This window comes from Mauremys reevesii, linkage group 8 (genome assembly GCF_016161935.1).
Source record: "Mauremys reevesii isolate NIE-2019 linkage group 8, ASM1616193v1, whole genome shotgun sequence".
NCBI lineage: Eukaryota > Metazoa > Chordata > Testudines > Geoemydidae > Mauremys > Mauremys reevesii.
Genome location: NC_052630.1, coordinates 33,081,744 through 33,097,481, shown reverse-complemented (window position 1 = coordinate 33,097,481; position 15,738 = coordinate 33,081,744). Strand labels below are relative to the sequence as shown.

At 41.6% G+C, this 15,738-nt stretch overlaps 1 protein-coding gene across 2 annotated transcripts in view; it reads left to right on the top strand.

Annotated features, from left to right (window-relative positions):
- The window catches only part of HSPA9 (heat shock protein family A (Hsp70) member 9), an 81,858-nt gene that overhangs the window by 51,847 nt on the left and 14,273 nt on the right, over positions 1 to 15,738 (top strand). For both annotated transcript variants that reach the window (XM_039484080.1, XM_039484079.1), the window contains exons 3-11: positions 2,640 to 2,727; positions 2,842 to 3,023; positions 5,307 to 5,431; positions 7,293 to 7,366; positions 7,452 to 7,558; positions 8,853 to 9,015; positions 9,810 to 9,902; positions 12,201 to 12,410; positions 15,414 to 15,641. In XM_039484080.1, coding sequence (XP_039340014.1) covers positions 2,640 to 2,727; positions 2,842 to 3,023; positions 5,307 to 5,431; positions 7,293 to 7,366; positions 7,452 to 7,558; positions 8,853 to 9,015; positions 9,810 to 9,902; positions 12,201 to 12,410; positions 15,414 to 15,641 — 1,270 coding nt within the window. The remainder of the gene's footprint in view (positions 1 to 2,639; positions 2,728 to 2,841; positions 3,024 to 5,306; positions 5,432 to 7,292; positions 7,367 to 7,451; positions 7,559 to 8,852; positions 9,016 to 9,809; positions 9,903 to 12,200; positions 12,411 to 15,413; positions 15,642 to 15,738) is intronic.

The following is a 15,738-nucleotide window of genomic DNA, read 5'->3' as shown; positions in this document are numbered from 1 at the left end:
GTAAACTAAGGGAAAAGGATATTCAGCCTCCCCCAAAAGCCTCCTCCCTGTAAATCATTTCATTTAGAAATACGACCCATCATGTTACCCCACAGTCAAAGCTTAAAAATGTCAGCATGTCTTTTTTCAAAAAGAAAGCTAGCTGTAGCTCTAAATACCCCAGGCTCAGAGGACCTCAACAGGGCCTTAGTTCATCTCTTTTATGTATAGATGTGCACTTTTCCATACTGAGAATTGCCTAATAAACTAATCTGAGCACTTTTCATGGTCTTTTTTTCCCTCCAGGCAGCTGCTTTCAAGCAGGTGTGACTACTAACATCTGAATTATTAGATACAAATGACGGTCTCTGATGACAAAAAACATGGATTTCTGTATTAACTCTTCATAAATGTACTATAGTTTTATGCTTGCTATATGAATGAATAAATCTGTTATGGATTTTCCAGGTTAGATTGCAAGAAATAGCCTTTTACATGGGAATTTGTAATCAAAACTATGTATAGGGGAAATTATTGTAAATAGGAAATAAAAAGCTACAGCTAGTAATGCTGATCAGTTTAATTAGAGCTGTCAATTAATCAGTTAACTCACGTGATTAACTTTTTTGAGTTAATCGTGATTAAAAAATTAATCATGATTAATTGCCGTTTTAATTGCACTCTTAAATAATAGAATACCAATTGAAATTGATTAAACATTTTGGATGTTTTTCTACGTTTTCATATATATTGTATTCTGTGTTGTAATTGAAATCAAAGTGTATATTTTTGCTTGCAAATATTTGCAACATAAAAATGATAATAAAAGAAATAGTATTTTTCAATTCACCTCTTTAGTGCAATCTTTGTCCTGAAAGTGCAACTGACAAATGTGGAAATTTTTTTGGTTATGTGACTGTACTCTAAATAAATAAAATAAAATAAATAAAAAAATAAAACGTCAGCACCTACAAGTCCACTCAGTCCTATTCCTGTTCAGCCAATCGCTAAGACAGACAAGTTTGTTTACATTTGCAGGAGATAATGCTGCCCTCTTCTTGTTTACAGTGTCACCTGAAAGTGAGAACAGGCATTTGCATGGCACTTTTGTAGCCAGTATTGCAAGGTATTTACGTGCCAGATATGTTAAACATTCGTATGCCCCTTCATGCTTCGGCTCCCATTCCAGAGGACATGCTTCCATGCTGATGACTCTTGTTTAAAAAAATAAGCGTTAAGTAAATTTCTGACTGAACTCTTTGTGGCAGAATTGTTTGTCCCCTGCTCCGTTTTACCCACATTTTGCCATATATTTCCTGTTATAGCAGTCTCAGATGATGACCCAACACATGTTGTTCATTTCAAGAACACTTTCACTGCAGATTAGGCAAAACGCAAAGAAGGCACCAATGTGAGATTTCTAAAGATAGCTACAGCACTTGACTCAAGGTTTAAGAATCTGAAGTGCCTTCCAAAATCTGAGAGGGATGAGGTGTGGAGCATGCTTTCAGAAGTCTTAAAAGATCAACACTCTGATGCAGAAACTACAGAACCTGAACCACCAAAAAAGAAAATCAACCCTCTGCTGGTGGCACCTGACTCCGATAACGAAAATGAACTTGCGTCAATCTGCACTGCTTTGAATTGTTATCAAGCAGAACCCGTCATAAGCGTGGACGCATGTCTTCAGGAATGGTGATTGAAGCATGAAGGGATGACATAAGAATCTTTAGCACAACTGTCACGTAAATATCTTGGGACACCGGCTACAACAGTGCCATGAGAACTCCTTGTTTACAATGTCCTCTGAAAGCAAGAACAGAAGTGGACAGCATTATCTCCTACAAATGTAAACAAGTTTGTCTGAGCAATTGGCTGAACAGGAAGTAGGGATGGACTTGCAGGCTCTTAATATTTTACATGGTTTTATTTTTGAATGCAGGTTTTTTGTATGTAATTCTACATTTGTAAATTCAACTTTCATGATAGAGATTGCATTACAGTACTTGTATTAGGTGAATTGAAAAATACTATTTCTTTTGTTTACAGTGCAAATACTTGTAATAAAAAATATAAAGTGAGCACTGTACAATCAATTTATTTGAAAATGTTAAAAAAAAATCCAAAAATATTTAAATGGTATTCTTTTATTGTTTAATAGTGCGATTAATTGCAATTAATTTTTTAATCACTTGACAGCCCTACTTATTTAGCTTAATTCTGCTTGGGGAGAGGGAATAAGGCCTTTAGGGATGTTAGAACTGACTTGACATCAGTCTTTGGAGGACCACACTCACAAATAGTGTACAGACTTTTAAGTATTTGAAGTGTGATGTTAGCCAATTAAAAAGTCCAGGGGATTTCACAGTGGAACATAGAAAACAAGTAAGAATTTAGACACAACAAATGCCTGGAATGACCAAATCTAATACAGAACCACAATTTGATGATACCAAGTTGACTTCCAACATAAGCTGGGTTGTTCTCCAATTTCCTCTATTACTCTAGAGTGGAAAATGGATTTGCTTCCCCAACTGCGGGTAGAATCTGGTTGAAAAGTGATTCCTCCCCTCCCCGCATCATCTTGCAAGGAGAGAAAGCTTTCTGGTTGTTTCACTAGTTGCTGTAACCCTAACATTTGTGTTGAATATATTTTGCAGCTCAGAAGCAGTCAAAGGTGCTGTTATTGGTATTGATTTGGGCACAACTAACTCTTGTGTGGCAGTCATGGAAGGAAAACAAGCAAAAGTGAGTAACTGATAACTACTAGTGTATAACAATCTGGATCTAAGGGAGGGAATCAGTGCTGCCACTTTCGCAGGTAGTTTTCCTGGGTTATAGCCTCTTATCATTTTTATGTAGGTGCTGGAAAACGCCGAAGGTGCCAGAACTACCCCATCTGTTGTAGCATTTACAGCTGATGGTGAACGATTGGTTGGGATGCCAGCTAAACGACAGGCTGTAACTAACCCACACAATACGTTCTATGCTACCAAACGTCTCATTGGACGGCGCTATGATGATTCTGAAGTACAGAAAGATATGTAAGTAAAACTAAATAAAATTATTCCCCTGTTCTGGAAAGAGAATTTGCAGAGTGCAGTGCGCCCATGCATGGCCTAAAATAAAGTGCTGTTTGCACATGATGGGACGTGGTACTCAGTGCGTAGTGTCCCACATGTTGATTACTCCTATTCCTCAGAAGTTTAGCCTGTGTTTCACTGCATTTTATTAATGATGTTTTTAAGCTTTCAGGGACGGACTCATAAGTGTAATTGGTTCTTGACAATGCAATATAGCTGGTGCCCTCTGCATTGGCAAGAGAAATGGATCAAATGACAAAGTGCTGACTGTACTTTGTACTGTACAGAACCCTGTGAGCCCCTGTCTTGAGGATTTCCTGCATCTCACTTCTGATTGAGTCCTCGTGTTATAGAACACTGCACACATAATATTCACTTAATTACAAGGAAAGTTATACTTTCTACATAATGTCTATCATATAAAAGTTGTGAGCAGATGCCTTGTGACTGGGATACTGAATAGCCATTATTTTTCATTGGAGGGAGAGGAACAGTAATTTAATGGCCACTTCTCCCTGGGATTGCAATTCAGTTCTAGTGGCTTGTCCTACTCCAAAGCTATTTTCCTCACTTTAGGAAACTCTCATAATACAAAAATGTTTAATGAAAAGGAAAGCAGCATGCTTACAATTTACTAAAGGAAATACTTTCTATCTAGTTCATAAAGTATCCTGTGGAATTCGTCACAGGATATCAGAGGCCAGGAGTTTAGGAATTCAAAATATGGTTAGATATTTAAGTGGATGAGACATGTAAGCCAACCACTAGCTGACGGGGGGGCTTAGGAAAATCTTTTCCATATGTGAAGGCTGACTCTTAATTGTCCACAATTGGGTTTCTTGCATCTACCTCTGAATCAGCTGGTACTGGCCACTGTCGGAGGATGGCTTCTGGACTAGGTGGACCACTGATTTGATCTTGTTTAACATGAAATAAAGTTTGCATAAAAGTAATTATGGCACAGTTTACACTGGGATTCTTAAATGAAACTGTTCAGTTTTAAGTGTGCACTGGTTTTATTGTGTGTCCAGAAAGCCTTGTGTATTTACAACTTAAGGTATATCCTTAATTCCAGCACTTTCTGCAAAATATTGCAGAAAGTTGTGTATACCTGAGTCTAGAAAACTGAATCTTATGCAGATATTTTATGCAAAATTACTCTGTCCAACACAGATGAGCGTGAAAGCTTTTAAACATTCTTCTGGCTTTTTAATGATATAGGTCTTATGTTATTTTGGACTTAAGCAAGCAAGAGGCTCTGGTTATTTTACAGCACTCAGAAAACACTGTATTTATCCCAGAGAGCTTACAAATCTACTGTAAATAAAGAGTTGATATAACAAATGGATATAAGAAAAAAACAAGGGAGCTGGGGGATGTGAAAGGTCAGGTTACGATAAGACTCTGTTGCTGGATTAGAGTAATGTGTACACATTGGGTTCTAATTGTGACTTCTGTAGCAACAGCACATTTTAGCTCTTGTGTACGTGATAACTGGGTGTACTCATTGGAGAGGAGAGTAATGGGGGAAGGGTGGCTGTAAAGGAGAAGTGGGGAGGACAGCAGCAAGGAACTTAATGGGCAGTGAGATTGGTCTGGGTAGCTGAATGGTTGCAATGGTAGAAGGGTGGGGTGAAAGGGAAGCAACCACTAACTGCAGTGCAGCAAATGAGGGCTCCAGAGTCCATATTTCAGAGTTGAGTGGTGTCAGGAGGCTGACAGCCTATATAGGTCCCTTTGGGAGGGAGCAGATTGGACAACCCTGAGCTTACTCGGGGTCCTCGGCTGTAACTGATGCCAGGATACATCATAGCTGAATCAAACTGATTGGTATTGACCTTTTCCAAGAAATGCGGTGGTTTCCATCTGGGATCTTTGCAAATGGTATTTTCAGGTGCCTCTCTTGCATCTGAGGCTGTTAGGGGAAGGTTTACTATAGGATCTCTCCCTTTAAAACCAAGGTGTCACTAAGTATTTGCCAATTTCAGGTTAACCAGCAATACCAGCTATGTATTCAGAGTAGGCCTTAGACTCATAGACTAAAAGGCCAGAAGGGACCATCATGATCATCTAGTCTGACTTCCTGCACATTGCAGGCCACAGAACCTCAGCCACCCACTCCTGTAATAGATCCCATAGCCTCTGGCTGAATTACTGAAGTCCTCAGATCATGACTTAGTCTTGTGTGATGCATTCAGTGTTATCTAGACAAACTTTACTCAATATGAAATTCTTGTGTTTCAGTAAAAATGTTCCTTTTAAAATTGTCCGTGCCTCCAACGGTGATGCCTGGGTAGAGGCGCATGGGAAGCTGTATTCTCCAAGCCAAATTGGTGCCTTTGTATTAATGAAGATGAAGGAGACTGCAGGTTGGTACAGCCAGGTGTTTACCTTGTTAAACTTGTGCTCAAACAAGTCAAACCTTGGTATTGGTACTAGGTGTCTGATAAATATATTGGGCGTACTTCAGCCATAATACAAACTTCCTTCTTCTAGAACCCTTCTAAACCATGGCCTGAATTGCATCAGATTGTGTAGGGATAAGGTAGTAAGCTGTTTTACCCTCAGGAGAGTGAAAGACCCTTAATTTTGTACTGACCCAGTTAGAGTATTTGACCGAGTTAGAGCTTCCAGCAAAGCATTTTCCTGGTTGCTCTTATTCAGAATCTCAGTTTGCAGAGTCTTGAAATACATGAGTGTTTCAAGCAAAGTGTCAGTCATGTCTGTTGGCTGTGAAGGAGTGCACACTTGTCGTCATCTCTTCCAGATACACGTGCATATTGTGAAACTTGCCATTTACAGATTCCTAATACTTGCCTCCTTTGGCATAGTGATTGCTGCCACAAATACCTGCTAGCCTTTGGTCTATACAGCAGCTGTTTGACTTCCTGTTCAGACAGGGTTAGGTCCTCTGCCTAGCTAGCTGTGACATGTCAGCTTCTTAAATCTGCTGCTTTTCTCCATGTGGAGTTAAGCTCTACCCAGTTGCATTATGTGGCAACCAGACTGATGAGAATGATGATGGGGTGGGTTGGTTCTTACATGGCTAGTTGATATCCATCAGCAAGAGAAGAAATGTTAAAGGGACCTCATGTTGTGAAGTACTTCTCCCTAGCTAGCGGTGGCTGTGGAGCTCTGCCAGAGTGATGGCCCACAGAGCTGACGATTCTTTTCCCCTTCCATCCCTACTGTGATCTCAAGGAAATCCCCCAACTATAGTGGGGTGGGGTAGTTTGACATTTAGTTTTGGAACCCTCACTACTCCTCACCTGCTGTCTGGGTTGGAGAGGACTTTTGCACCCCAATATCGAGTGATCAACAAGTAAGACTGCAAGTGGGTGTTGACTATACATAGATTCAACCTTGTAGTAGCTACCAAGGCCTAGCAGGGATGGAAGGACAGGCCTAGAAGACTGAGTTGCAGTGTGTGGGCGGTTAGAGATTGCCTCCAGATTTTGGAAATGGCGGTCTTTAGTGTTGTGCAGCAGGCCAACCCATATCCCAGATGGACCAGTCACCACAAAGGCTGTAAATTAGATTGGATAGAATACTGTAAGGATATTAAAGCAAACAAAATAAAGCACTGTGAAGTCTCTGAGGTGGGTAGCATGCATCCAAATACTTGCACAGGTTTGTTTGCATTTGGTGATGACTTTCTACTTTCAATATTGATTGAAAGAGAACAGCAAGTAATGATACTGAATAGAGATGTGCGAGAAAACCTGGAGCTTTTCTGATTAATCATAAATTACATTTTTGTCACCATTAATCTGCAGTATATCAACCTGCTGTGGAAAATATTTATACTGAACAAACAAATCATACAAATGATAGTAAACGGGTAAGCAGTCTGTTGACCAAATATAAGACATTCCAAAGTAAAGGCATAGCCTCAGGATTGTTTTCTACTGCCTATAAAAGCAAAGAATTCTGCAAATGTTATAGGTGAATTCACACTAACCAGTTTTGTCTGATCACTAGTGGAAAGTATAGAAATGTCTTGAGGTGACTGCTATTCTAAGGGGTCACAAGCTCTTGCATACTGCGACCCCAATGTTAAAAATGAAAAAAGCTTTGGGACTCTCTCCATAAAGGGAGGGAAGTCACAAAGCCCAGATTGAGGACCCATGTTCTGTTTATAGCTGAGGGAGTAGAAACAAAGTACCAACATTTTAGAGTGGGTCTGAAGTTTTTATTAACTACAATAACTTGCTGTTTTTTCTTTTCCAGAAAACTACCTGGGACACTCAGCAAAGAATGCTGTCATCACTGTCCCTGCTTACTTCAATGATTCTCAGAGGCAGGTAGGGTCACAAGCTCCTGGATTTCCTGTGTCTGTAAGCAGAGATTTTAACTTCTCTCACTGGTCAACTTTCTTCTCTTTTTCAGGCTACTAAAGATGCTGGGCAGATTTCTGGACTCAATGTTCTGAGAGTGATCAATGAACCAACTGCTGCTGCCCTGGCTTACGGTCTAGACAAGTCTGAAGACAAAGTGTAAATGTCTGCTAGTAATCCCCACCCCTCTTAGCCAGAGCACCCTAGGGTTCTGTTTTGTAAATAATTTAAGACTTTGTGCTGCTTAAGATACTAGTTCATACCCTATTGCTAAACTGATCCCACAGTGATCTATTGTGTGCAGTTGCTCTCAGAGCTTTATTCCATTCTTACCAGTTTAAAAAAAAACCTGTGGATCTTAGATGTTCAACCTGCATCTTAAATTGGTTAACGGTAGCTCCACAGCAGCACAACTACACACCACTAATTTAAGAACACTCAACTGTGGTTAGTAATAACAGCTTCTTAGCGTGGTTCTTCAAGATGATTGAGTTGATGGGTTCCTTATATTTAAGATTAAATTAGCGTAAAAATCTCTATCCAGGTTCTGGTTTACTGGAAAGCATTTGTTTCCTGATGTTCCCGTTAAGACATTTATTTTTATTATCCTCTGCGTGTCAGTATTACCATAACAATTTTGCTGTGATAGATCTTACAAACTCTAAATTCATGTTATTGAAGAGAATTTTTCATAGTTTACAGTGCTGTGTAAGCGCTCTCTGCTTCTCCTGGCCTTTCCCAAAAGCTGTCTCATAACTCCTGAAATGCCTGGGCTTTAGCTCCATACCTTAATTTGCCTTATGACTTTATGGGGGGCAAACCACGAGTGCACTCTCCTTTTAATAAAAATGTTAAGGCTGGTTTAACTGCAGTATCCAGTTCCAGTCTTTCTACTTTGGTCAGTGGTAGGCACAGAGCATTGGTGAGTATGATGTTCTCCTGGAGAAGCACTCCCTAGTAAGGCAGGTAATAGCAATGACCAAGGTTACATAATAGCACAAGAGTGCAGTCCATATGCACCCAGAACTTTCATTTGAAGTCAGGAATTCCAGATGTGCATGGAATGGGCCTATTATGTCAGCTTGGTAACTCTCTTTTTAGAGAAGGCTTCTTCAGGGGAAAACTTAGTATTCACCAGTTCTCCAGGAGATGAAAGAATTGAATAGTGCAATAAACCAGGTGCTGAAATTACATAATGGGTGTGATCCTGCATTCCTTGTGCATCACAAACTCTCACTTTAAATAGGAGTCACATGTCTTCAAATGGGGACTTTTGGTGTGTAAGGAATGCAGGATCAGGCCCACTATCAGCCTTCACCGTTGTAGACAATAGCCTATGCAGGCAATGTAAAGGTTCACATGACTATCTGCACCCCTGTCTCATGAGTTTGAAAGTGTTCAAGCCAAAAGACTTTGTCTTTAAAAGGTGTATTCTCTCTGTTTTCTGTCTTAGTATTGCAGTCTATGACTTGGGTGGTGGCACTTTTGATATTTCTATTTTGGAAATTCAGAAGGGAGTCTTTGAGGTGAAATCTACCAATGGTGACACTTTCTTGGGTGGCGAAGATTTTGACCAGGCCTTGCTGCAGCATATTGTCAAGGAATTCAAGAGAGAGGTAAATGAGATCTGTTTGCACAGATAACGTGCCATGTGTAATTTTGATAGTGTTACTAAGAATGCTTTGAAAACCAGTTCTCGAAGCTAGGAAATCTCAAATTACCTTAGAAGGATGAGGATCCTCTTCTGTATTGATGTGTTTTGTTTTACTTGACCATTACCCTACACTTCTAGCATTTAGGTTATTAAAATGACTTGAGCTGCTCTTTAGTAATCTTCCTCAGATTTGGCTAAAGACAAATATAAATTAAAGAGCGGACATCTCACAGGAGTCTAGGTCAAACAGAATAGCAAGACTTCTGCTCGTCTCTTTCTTTGACAGTGTCTCTATAGGGTTGTCCTACAGATAATTCACCTCCTTTCATATTACAAGAGAATTGGCCACATAAATCCACTAGTGCTGCATGATGCTACTGCCTAGTAGATGGAGCACAAGGGTGGCAGCTGGGAAATTGTGCAGTCTAATCATAACTCAGTCATGGATCCAGTGTTACCTTCAGCAAGGCACAGTGTCTGCCCCAATTCTTCTAATTGTTAATGGATATATTACTACAAAACTACTTCACATGGTGGTTAGGGCTAATGTATGTAAAATATTAAATACTTGTATTGAGTGTTATGGTTACAAGTGTGGGGGATAAGCAGACAAAGCACTAGGACTCAAATTCTAATTTTTGCAGATGTCTTTATATTACAGTGGGGCGGGGGTGACCTACAGCAAATGACAGCTGCAGGCTAATGGGTTTTTGGAGATTGACAGGGTTTTTTTAACACACATTTCTTATTGGTTAGACGGGCATTGACCTGACTAAAGACAACATGGCTCTTCAGAGAGTGAGAGAAGCATCGGAAAAAGCCAAGTGTGAGCTCTCTTCATCTGTGCAGGTGAGATGATTGGATAATAAAGTGCATTCGTAGGCCACTTTGATGTGTCACTTTGCACATTTTATTTAACAGGTAAAGACAAGCCAAATGTGAAGACAGCAATTTCGGTTGATAAAACAAACTTGAGTATGTGCAAAGGACATCATTCTGTGGGGAAATGCTTTGACAAGCTAGTATTGGTATTACTTGTCAAATACCAAGAAAATTGAATATCTGTTAGGTGATGCAAGGTAATTGCTTGAGGCTTAGAACAACAGTGGCGGTTTCTGCCTCCTGGATAGGAATATTAATCCTGTTAGCTTTGACCCCAAAAGATGTCCTCTCTCTCCTGTAGGAATATCTGACCTTGTTCTTAGGTCTGCATGCTACAAGTACTTATTCCAGAACTCTGGAGGGCATCAAGGAATTGAATTGCTGATAATCCTGCTTCTGATATATTGTGGCTTTACTTCTAGCAATTCAAAATCTTATAGTTTTAAATGAAAAACTGACTGAACTACTTATTTGCATAATGACAAGAAAATAATGTTTAAAAAAAACACACCACTCTCTTTTAAAAGCTGCGCACAAGGAGGTAGTCACTAGACACAGAGAGCAGATTCCAAGGATCACATCTCCCACTCTCTGCTTCACATATCGGATGCCTCCAGACCCTCCTCTTTATCTGCTGCAAACAATGAACTATTTTTCATTGAAGGGAGCAGTTTCACTTAGATGTTGAAGTCAACTAGACAGTGTCTGCGTTTGTCTTTGTTCTGTTTCCAATTTCCAGGATTTGAATAGTGTTAAGAACTGTTATTTCTGGGTGGGAGTATTCTTTGGCAAAGTGGGGAGATCACAGGAAGCATGGTCCTTAGGCCAGTCACAAGGGATAAATGGTTCTGACAAGGTCATAACAGAGTCTGGTTTGCTAGCTCACCGGAGAGAGAGAGAATGCACTACATTAGAAAATACACTCCATTCTGCCAGGAAATTCTTCTGTACTGCACCAGTAAGAGTTAAATAAGCAAGAGCCTTCAGGAAAGTCTTTGATATGACCATAGTGACTTTGCTATTTAAGAGGAGAGAGCTTGGCTTTAGCCTATAACAAGGGACCAGTTCTGATTTTGCAAACTTGCTCCATTGTGTGTGTGTTGAGGCATTAATGTTTTGCAGTGATTTGTGGTGTCAGTATGGCTCAGCACTTTTGCCTTTATTTTGCTGTGCCTTACTTCAAATTAGTGCAGTGGACTTATAAGCAGGGACACTGGATTTTAAACCTCTTGCATAAATAGTCGGAGAAAATGAGCATTCTAAATTGTAATGCCTGGTGCTTAATTTTAAATGGAAATCGTTTAAAATATTCAGTTGGCTTCATGCTCAGGCATAAATGTTATAAAATAGAGATTTTGTTTGGTTTTTGAGAAAACAGTTTATTGCTGAATATGTTTAACCCCAGTGAAGTAGGCTGTCCTGTATTGAAAAAAATAAAAATGAGGGGTATTTGGTGAATTTTTCTATACTGTCTTAACAGCAAATACGCATGTGCTCTGTGTTTGGTGGGGTTTTGTCACTTTCTTCTACCTTTTTGTTTTTTTTTTAACCTCTGTGATGTGAAGATGTTGATCAAAAACATTGCATGTAACAAGGGGCTAGTGGTTTCTAGACTGCCATTCCTGTGTGTTTACACATGCAGGTTACAGCAAACAATTCACAGCTCTGAAAAGTTACTGTGAACAGGGCCTGACTCAGCTTTATAAAATTTAAAAAAGAGTAAATGTACAGAAAAGTTGCACCATTGAAGAAACTGAGAAGAATATATGGGATTTGTCTTAACCATGGAGGATCTGTGGTTGCACTTAATGTTAAGTTTCTGTTTAGATGTAGTTTATAATGAGTTAATGATTGATAGTTCAATAAATAGTTAATCAGTTAAATTTTTAAAGTCTAATGGGTCAATGGATTGCTTATAGCCATGGTTATAAACATCTAACATAAGCAGATCATGTTTGTAACCTGCTTATAATATTAATTTATCCTTTATAAGCCATTTATAACTGGAACCTTAATATAAAATATGGCCAGCCTCTTTAAACTGAGGCTATAGGAGATGGGGAGAAGATTTACAGAAATCTTAAAATATGTGTGAAAACTTGGTATTTTTTCCCCAAAGGATTCCTAAAGGGATTCTTACAGAAACCTGTTGGCTTCATCTGTAAGTGATCAATTGTCACAGTTCAGTACATAACACTGAACGCCACATGTAGTTGCTTGTCTTGATTTCCTGCTTCTGATAACCAGTGAATTCTTGTTTTGCAGACCGACATTAATTTGCCCTACCTTACTATGGATGCTTCTGGACCAAAGCATTTGAACATGAAGCTGAGTCGTTCCCAGTTTGAGGGAATTGTAGCAGATCTGATCAGGAGGACAGTAGCACCTTGCCAAAAAGCCATGCAGGATGCTGAAGTCAGCAAGAGTGACATTGGTGAAGTCATCTTGGTTGGTGGCATGAGCAGAATGCCTAAGGTATGGTATGTTCCCATGTGACACACCACTTAACGCCTTTGTCCAAGGATTGAGTCACTTTTATTTGTGTTTCACAGAAGCATTTTAAAGGGGACCGAAGTCCTAATTCCAGAAACTTTGGAGATGCTGTAGGTGAAGAGTTGTCTATATAGTCAGCAGAATGAGTCGGGTGGGGGGACAGGATCAGGCATGCCTGCTCATGTGAGTAGAACAATTGCCACTCCCTACTTGGGTTGGTGTTTGATCCAGGGGCCTGTCTGGAGGATACTGCTGACGGGGTTAACCTTGCCAAGACCAGTGAGAGTTGGCAGGAGTTACAAATTTCTGTTCCTGGCTCCTGCTGCCTGATGTGGACTGAACGTAAGCAGTGCTGTTGAGATTTAAGAACTTAAGGCTTTTTCTCTCTAGCCTGGGAGAGCAGCTTGTGTAGTCAGTGTGCTGCTGCCAGACTTGTGACCTATGTGGAATTCACCCCCTCTTCTCAGCTTAGGTTTGCCATCTAGGGATCTTGTAGGTTCACTGTTCTGGCTGTCAGCAAAGCCATTCTGTCACATGCCGCTAATGCATAATTGGGTATGTGTTTGCTCCCTGGCATGAGTGATGAGCAGGTTTCACTGGCCTTATGCTCTTAGCACTGGCTACCTAGATATACCTGTATACTATGGTGATAGTCACCAGCAGGTGACTTAGACTTGCTTTGCAGACATGCAAAGTCTTGAACATTAGGACCTGCCTGCTGTTGATTTAGTGTTCTCATATTCCAGGCTCCAAAAAGAACTGTTCAGCTCCCGTGAAGTCAGTGGGGAACATGCTGCTACTGGAGGTCTCTTAGGGTGCATCCACATGCGGGGGGAGGGAAAGACCCATGGCAGTGAGAGTCAGAGCCCAGGCCAACTTACATGGGCTTGTGCTGCAGGGCTAAGAATAGCAGTGTAGAGACTCAGTCTGGAGCCCAGGTCTTGTCACCCAGTGGATGGCGGGGAGATCTCAGAGACCAGGCTCCAACCCAAGGCCAAATGTCTACACTGCTATTTTTAGCCCTGCAGCACCAGCCCAAATCAGTTCACCTTTGCTCTGAGACTCACTGCCATGGGTTGGCTTACGGTGTAGACGTACCCTCAGTTATTCTCTCCCAGTCTGTGGAGAACAGTAAAGACCTCTTTACTCTGTAGGCGCTGTGGTACTCTTCAGATGTTCTTACTGTGACTGACAGCCATCTAGGATCCAGAGTATCCTGCTGAGGAGGGTTTGCCTGGGAGCGATTACTTCAAAGCGCTGTCTACACAGCTGCTTTCAGAGCACTAGCAGGAGCCTCACTAACCCAAGTCTGTTGACGAGGGCTGGGAGGCTGCTCCTGCAGGTGCTCAAATGCTGTGTAGACGTGTTTCAATGACTGTAAGGTTTGCACGACAGAAGTCACTAAAAGCTGCTGTCCTGGCCAAAATCCAGTGATTGCATCCCCCCTTGCTAATGTCCCTGCAGTTTAAACTGGGTACAATATTTTCCTTGCCTTCTGTCCAAGTCTCTTATGTAGTGTTACACACTGTGGCTTCATTTCCATAGTGGGGGAAGCCCTTCCTGAAGTACTGAGACTCCTTTGGGGGTGGAAAACACTACTTAAATGTCAGTATCCTATTTATACCTTTCTAGCACCATGTGGCCTTGCAAGGTTACATAACGCTTCCCTGACTACCCTCACTCAAAGCTTTAACTGCAGGCTGAGTTGAGCACAGGCGTACCAAAATCTGCGCCTGTGTATTGCACACAGTAATGTAGCTTTCTCCTTCTTGTACTGCATCTTGCCCAGCTCCCCTTCACACCACTGCTGGGGTGGAATTTGACATTACTTAGAACTGTGCTCACACAGACAATGCTCAGGGAAATGTCAGGTCTGTGATCAGAAGTAATGCCTCCCCTTGCACTGTAAAACATGCCCCCTAGGGGGAAGATTTCCAGTTAATTATATGGTCTTCCTGTATGTTTCACTGTATCAAGGGAGTGTTCACGGGCAGACGAGGTGGAGCAGCGCTCACAGCTCCCCAGGAGCACAGTGCTCATCTGTGCAGAAAATGGCTGCTCCAGTAACACAGCTTGGGGTGCAGAGGAGCTGTGAGCATCAGTTAAAATCTCAGTGGTGGAAGTGGGCCCCTTGGAGTGGAGTTGAAAGCCGTGTGGGGTGTTTCAAACACCCAGCTGAGTTCCTATCCTGATACTTGAACCATGGATCTGATGTATTCATCAGCATATTGTTCTGAAAAGGTGGCGCGCAAAGTATCTACTGAAACACCACATTAAAAAAGGGTCTGGAGACAGTGTTGCCTTTCATGTGGCTTCATTTATTCTTTAATACACTAAACGAGATGAGGGGTGCCCCTTCCTTTCTGTGGATTTTCTAACCTGTCCCACAGTTCTGTGCTTACTATTGCATTTCAGTCCCAGGAGCTGGGCCCAGCTCTGGGGATAATAAGCCTGGAATGTGCTGACTTGTGCCCAGCTGGGATAAATGATCCCCGTTCTGCTCAAGCAGAATGTTGCTGTGTTGTTGGTGTGTGTGGTGAGCTAGGGGTCAGTGTAGGTGGGAGTGTTGAACTCTGTGGGGCTAGAGTTCTTCATCCCCTTCCTTGGGTGACTCACTGCTGGCTCACTGGGTTGGAAACAGCACTCCAGAGGAGGGGACTGGCTGTCTTTTGGCCTCCTAGATGATGTAGGTGTAGGGCAAATATGGGTGCACCTGAATCCACTCAACTGGGTGCTATGAAGAGCAAATTGAGGGACAAGGGGAGTAGGAGCCAGTCATGGTCCTGAAGCTTAGTCTCCTCTGCCACTGGATGGCAGAAGTAATAGGGGTGGGGGGAGGGAACGGCAGAAGTGACAGCTGGTTGGAGAACAGATAATGAGGGGTCCTTTCTCATAAATTTTCACTATACCATGGGGTGGACTGTGGCGGCAAGGCTGTGATAGCAGGAGTTCCCTACACATGGGCTGTGTTCTGTACTCATTCAGGTGCAGCAGACTGTGCAGGATCTGTTTGGCCGTTCTCCTAGCAAAGCAGTTAATCCAGATGAAGCTGTTGCTATTGGTGCTGCTATTCAAGGTGGTGTGTTAGCTGGTGATGTCACCGATGTGCTGCTGCTGGATGTGACTCCTTTGTCCCTGGGAATCGAGACGCTGGGAGGTGTCTTCACTAAGCTCATCAACAGGAACACAACGATTCCAACCAAGAAGAGCCAGGTGAGGGTTAAACATCTTGGTAACTGTCTGCTTCTAATGGAGTTCCTGGGCTGTTGTCTTGGGGACAGCACAATTGCAGGCATTGGGTGCCCCATGT